Here is a 6,000-nt window from a genome sequence, read left to right on the forward strand (position 1 = left end):
CATGCTGCTTCTGCATCAGCAACCAGAGTCTGAGAGAGAGAGAGAGAGAGAGAGAGAGAGAGAGAGAGAGAGAGTACAGTAGGTGATGCTCTCGTTGTAATGCTGGCCGATACAGGTGTCTGTTAGCTGTTGTATCAGAGCTGGGGATTTGGAGCTTACCTCTGAGTGTGTTATGATGCTACCCTGTGATGCTGCACTGATTGGCCACAGTTGGAAAAGAGGCGGAGTCTGAATTTACATGTATCGGGGTAGGCGTGCATTTCTTCCAAAATGGTATAGAAAATAAATTCTATTTAAAAATTAATTTGGTTCTGAATCCGGTGATCTGCTGCTTTTGTGAGTGAAATTTTACCCACCAAAAAAATCAATTTTTCTCTTTCCTTGTTCTCTTTTTTCTTTAATTTCTCGAATTCTATTTCTAAATGCTCGATTCAAAAAGCCTAAGCGAAGAGAAGCGTTGCGAAAGGACACGTCCGGCATGAAGACGCTCCTTGGAACGTGGAAAGGTTATTGATTCGTCCTGCAATAATTTTTTCGCCGGCTCTTTGATATGCAAACGATCTGGAGTGAATTTACAGCGGCCCCTATCAGACTCATTTCACAGTTCTTAGTGTCGCTCGCTCTCGCGCGCTAACTCTCTCTCTCTCTCCAGAGCTTTCCTCGCCTCATTAGCCCACTGTTCTCCATTACCGGCGTAATTAAAATCTTTAGTAGCTTATCAAATTAAAAATATTTTCTGCTGATCGCGTTGAGATCTTCACCTCGCTTGTTATTTTGCCACAACATGAATAAATTGAGACTAAGCGTTTCTGGTTGCGAATGTATTACGGCCCGGTGCTTGAAAGGGACCACTTCTGGTATCTATCTGCGGAGAGAGAGAGAGAGCGAAAGAGAGTGATTAAAGGAGGGAGAGGGAGGGGGGCGTGAGAGGAAATAAAAATTCAGGGAATAATTCAGATAAGCAGGGTGCAAATCATCTTCCATTTGCTGTTGCTGGTTTTGAGAACCGATTTAATGAATGGCGGTGTGGAAAGACGGGTCTAAACCCTCAGCTCCTTCCTGCTCCTGGTTAATTCCTCACACTATCTCAGAGCCTATCAGAGCCGATCAACACAACCGTCGTGGATGTGCTTGAACTTCTAACATCTACTGTAGGTTGCTTTTAGAATCATTAGCGGGAGCTGAAGATCTGCGGCGGCGTGTCAGTTTAGACTTCAGTTTCTGTGTGAAACAGATGTTATAAAATAAGGGAAAAAAGAGAGACAGTAGGTAGGTGTGAAAAAAACACAAACACATCTGTTCATGCAGAAACCTTTTCTTTCTTCTCTTCTTTCTGCAGTAAAAGTTAAAGTGTGTAAGTGTGGGTAACACTTTTTGGTAACACTTTCTTTGAATGTCATTTCTATAAGACTCTATAAACATACTCATAACACATTACAATGCATTCATAAGGCATTATAAACATGGCTATACATATTTATAAAAATGTATAATCCATTATAGCCATGTTTAGTATGCATCATGAACTGTGATTATAATGCATTAAAAGCTGTGTTTATAACATGTTATACATCAATAGCAAGAAACTCAGTCCCTGCTTGTAGACTTTATCATGACTAAAAAAGCTTCCAACTTATAAACACACCCTCAATAATCCTATAAATATATGTTTAACCACTCATAAATTATTCTTGTTGTGAATATAACTTTAATTATAGTCAATTATAATGTATTATAACAGGGCTTTGTGCTCTCTAAGTAAAGTGCCAGACTTTCATTGTAGGACTAGATTATTGATGATAGAGATATACTATTTTAAGATATATATTATAAGCACAGCTTATAATGTATTATGATCACAGGTCATAATGTTTAACAAACATGGCTATAATGGGTTACTCATTTTATAAACATTTATAGCCATGTTTATAATGCCTCATAAATGCATTATAATATGTTATGAATGTGGTTATTGCATCTAATAAAGATGACATTAATAGAAAGTGTTACCCATTTTTTTTTATGAATCAGGCATCTATAAAGCATGATACATGCATTCATAAAGCTTCATAAACCATTAATAATGCTTTGTAACAGTAGACATAAGCATTTCTAACTATACGTATAAATGTTCATGATCTCAAACATAAAACGTTATAACGCCACAGTATAAAGCTTTATATCACAACGCGATATAATGCATTATAATATATGTGCATTAGCATTATTGGTGAGCCCTGTTTTATAAAGCTTTATAGATGTTGGGTTCACTCACATAAGGCTTTATCGCTTTATTAAGATCCACTGCGATGCCTTCCCTCTAACTGATATGTTATATTGTTATATGTTATATAGTTATGGGTTATTATATGTTCTGTAAATGCACATAACATCTAATGAACACTTATAAGCATTTTTCTCAGACTTGTGTAAAAGTGATGTTTTTCCACATTACCACAGGCATATAACAAATTATAAACCTTCATAAGCGTTTTTCTCACAGACTTTAGGTAAAGTAATGAGTTATTCCACATTACCAAAGGCATATAACAAATTATAAAAAGTATGTGAAAAGTGCTTATGAAGCTTTATAAATTGTTATATGCCTTTAGTAATGTGGAATAACTCATCACTTTACCTAAAATCTGTGGAAAGTGCTTATAAATGATATGTAATAAAATGTTGTACATTATGCCGTTAGTTAGTTCCGACCCTGCAATGTGATTGGCTGAGAGGCGTTCTATGAGTGCTGTTATCAGCCAGCAATGCACTGTAACTAACCGAATCTATCCATGTAGTACTGTATTGCTCCGCCACATACAGGTAACCTAGCAACGATACAGCAGCGCTTACAAACCAAACAGCAACAGCGTTGCATAATGCATTAGGAGTACATACATACTGCAATTCCTTATAATGAGGGCCATAGGTTTATGATAACTTATATAATATGTCACATAAAACATAATATTATATATCCTTATATTTTGTATTATATCAAACATGCATGTTAATACAAACTCTAAACATATTAATTTAATAAGGTATATTACGTATTTATTTACTGTGCATTTTATAGCAGTCTGTCTTGTTTTCTCTAAGAGAGAATTGTTTTTGTGATGTTTCTATTGTAATCTCTCACTCTTGTCTGTAACAGTGTGTTTGTTTCTGTGTGTGTGTGTGTGTGTGTGTGTATGTGTGTGTTCGCTGGCTTTCTTCTCAGAAGAATAATGCTTATTATTCAGATTTCATGCCTTGTCTCTATGTTAATTATTTACTCAAAGCGTGAAATGCACATTAATGCCAGAGATCTTGTACACAAACACTGTTTACACACACACACACACACACACACAGTGAGAAAGAGAGAGAGAGAGAGAGAGGGTGGGCCGAGCGAGCGAGCGAGCGCATCTCTCCACACTCTCTCTCGCGGTGGAACAGTTCCTAATTAATACCCTCCTTTGTTTACCCCGCCCCTTGTTTTGTGATTGAATTACGGCGCGAGTGGAACTGGATTAGCTCTTTAATTGATTTAATTATGTAATTTGTTTGTGGCAGGCATGATTCCAGCTGAGCTGCAGCAGCTGTGGAAGGAGGTGACGGGAGCGCCGGTGAAGGAGGAGAACAGCGCCGCCAACAACGGCCACCGCGGCCTGGACCTGACCTCCGCCTCCCCCGCGCCTCCCAAAAACCCCCTCCTCAACCATCACCCCACCACCAACGGCCAGTACAGCAGCCACTCGCTCAAGAGAGAGAGGTGAGACAGCGTCGCGGATAACCCGTCATTACTCTGCATCTGTTACTAAACGTCTGTTACCCCCTGTCTGTTACCCTGTGTCCGTTATTCAACATCTGTTACCCTGTGTCTGTTACCCTGTCTGTTATCGTGTGTACATCTTTTACCCTTCGTTTTTTTTACCCTACATCTGTTACTCTGTGTATGTTACGCTGCATATGTTACCCTGCGTCTGTTACCAATCGTCTATTACTTTGCGATTGTAACCCAGCATCTGTTAGCCAATGTATGTTACCCTGCGTCTATTACCCAGTGTCTGTCACTCTGTGTCTTTTATCCAGCGTTTTTACCCTGCATCTGTCTGTTATTCAACAATTATTACCCTACATGTTTTACCCCTCGTCATGTTACCCTTTGTCTGTTATTCAACATTTGTAACCCTACATCTTTACCTTATGTCTATCAATCTGTGTCTGATACCCTGCGTCTGTTACCCTGTGTCTGTTACAGTGTGTCTGTTACCCTGTGTACATGTTTTACCCTTCATTTTTTACCCTACATCTGTTACTCTGTGTATGTTACGCTGCATATGTTACCCTCTAGGAAATGTCTGTTACCCTGTTTGTTACCCTGTTTGTTACCCTACATCTTTAAGCCTGCGCCTGTTACCAAACGTCTGTCACCCTGCGTATGTTACCCTGTGTCTGTTGCCCTGCGAGTGTTACCCTGTGTCTGTTACCCTGCGTCTGTTATATATAGGGTAACAGACGCAGGGTAACAGACATTGGATGTTACCCTGTGTCTAATATCCTGCGTCTTTTACCCTCTGTCTATTTATCATATGTCTGTTACCCTGCATCTGTTACCATGTCTGCTGTTTCCCTGTGTCTGTTACCAAGTGTCTGTTACTAAATGTCTGTTACCAAACATCTAATAATCTGCGTCTTGTTACCCCCTGTCTGTTACCCTGCGCCTTTTACTCTTTGTCTGTTACCTTGTGTCTTTTACCCTGTGTCTGCTATTCAACATCTGTTACCCTGCATCTGCTTTTACCTTGAGTCTAATATCTATCTTGTTACCCAGGGTCTGTTGCCCTGTGTTTGCTACCCTACATGTTACCCTGTGTCTTTTACCCAGCATTTGTTACCCAATGTCTGTTACTCTGTCCTTTACCCAACACCTGGTACCCAACATCTGTTACCCAACGTCTGTTACCCTGCATCTGTTACCTTGCATCTGTTACCCTGTGTCTGCTACCCAACGTCTGTTGCAGAATGTCTGTTACCCTGTGTCTGTTACCCATTGTCTGTTACCCTGCTACCCATCTAATATCCAACAACTGCTACCATGCATCTGTCACCCTGCCTCTGTCACTCTGTCTGTTACCCTACATCTGTTACTCTGCGTCTGCTACCTTTCCTATGTTATTCTACATCTGCTACCAGTGTGTTACCCTGCGTATGCTACCCAACATATGTTACCTTGTTTCAGTTAACAGCTGTGCTGAACTCATCAAGAGTTAATTACTTGAATTTTTTGTCTCTTAATGTCCAGGTTATGAGAAGCAACAAATACTCAACTAAGTAAAGAAAAGATAATCAAGAACTTTGAAAGTATTCTCAAGTGCAGTTGCAAAAAAAAAGAAAAGACCAAAACAAAAACATTGATGATGATAAAACCGGCATTCATCAGGACCAGCTTCAGTAAAGTACATATTGTAACATGTACTGTATAGTATATAAATGCTGTTTGTTGGTGTGCAATCCTGCAGTGGGTCTGGTCTCGAGGCGTTTGGGAAACGGGGGCGGGGTTTGCGTGTATCTCTGAACTGGAATGAGGCAGTGGGTGTTTTCGTTTTGTATAGTCGTTTTCTCAGTTTTGCTGTCTCTCTTTTTCTTTTCTGTCTTTTTTTTCTGTTTCTTTCCTCCGAGAGAAGACTTTACTGAAACTCATTAGCGCTCGCCACGTCTTTCCCGTCATCTTTGAGTAAAGAGAACAGACCCTGCTTGTTTCTCCATCCGAGGAGAAGCGATCCCTTCAGGGGACACTGCTTTTGATGGACAGCTACCCATAAGGCCTGGCCTAATAACTATTAATTTGTCATTAGTAAGTACCTTACTCTTTCCATTAAGGGCCCGAGCACCGAACGGCCCGATTCAGCCGGGGATTGGAACCAAACACCTGGGAGTCTGTGGCTATTTCAGCAGCTAGATTACCGCAGTGGGAATAGACCAATTTCCTTATTAATTACCAGTTTACTGTAG

At 40.1% G+C, this 6,000-nt stretch overlaps 1 protein-coding gene across 8 annotated transcripts in view; it reads left to right on the forward strand.

Annotated features, from left to right (window-relative positions):
* foxp1b (forkhead box P1b) overlaps window positions 1–6,000 on the forward strand; it is a 409,787-nt gene that overhangs the window by 341,153 nt on the left and 62,634 nt on the right. For all 8 annotated transcript variants that reach the window (XR_007439200.1, XM_049479473.1, XM_049479470.1 and 5 more), the window contains one exon: window positions 3,559–3,757. Coding sequence is in view for 7 of the 8 variants with exons in the window: in XM_049479473.1 (XP_049335430.1) it covers window positions 3,559–3,757 (199 nt within the window). In the remaining variant the exon portion in view is untranslated. The remainder of the gene's footprint in view (window positions 1–3,558; window positions 3,758–6,000) is intronic.

The sequence above is a fragment of the Astyanax mexicanus genome, chromosome 5 (assembly GCF_023375975.1).
Source record: "Astyanax mexicanus isolate ESR-SI-001 chromosome 5, AstMex3_surface, whole genome shotgun sequence".
In the NCBI taxonomy this organism is placed as follows: domain Eukaryota; kingdom Metazoa; phylum Chordata; class Actinopteri; order Characiformes; family Acestrorhamphidae; genus Astyanax; species Astyanax mexicanus.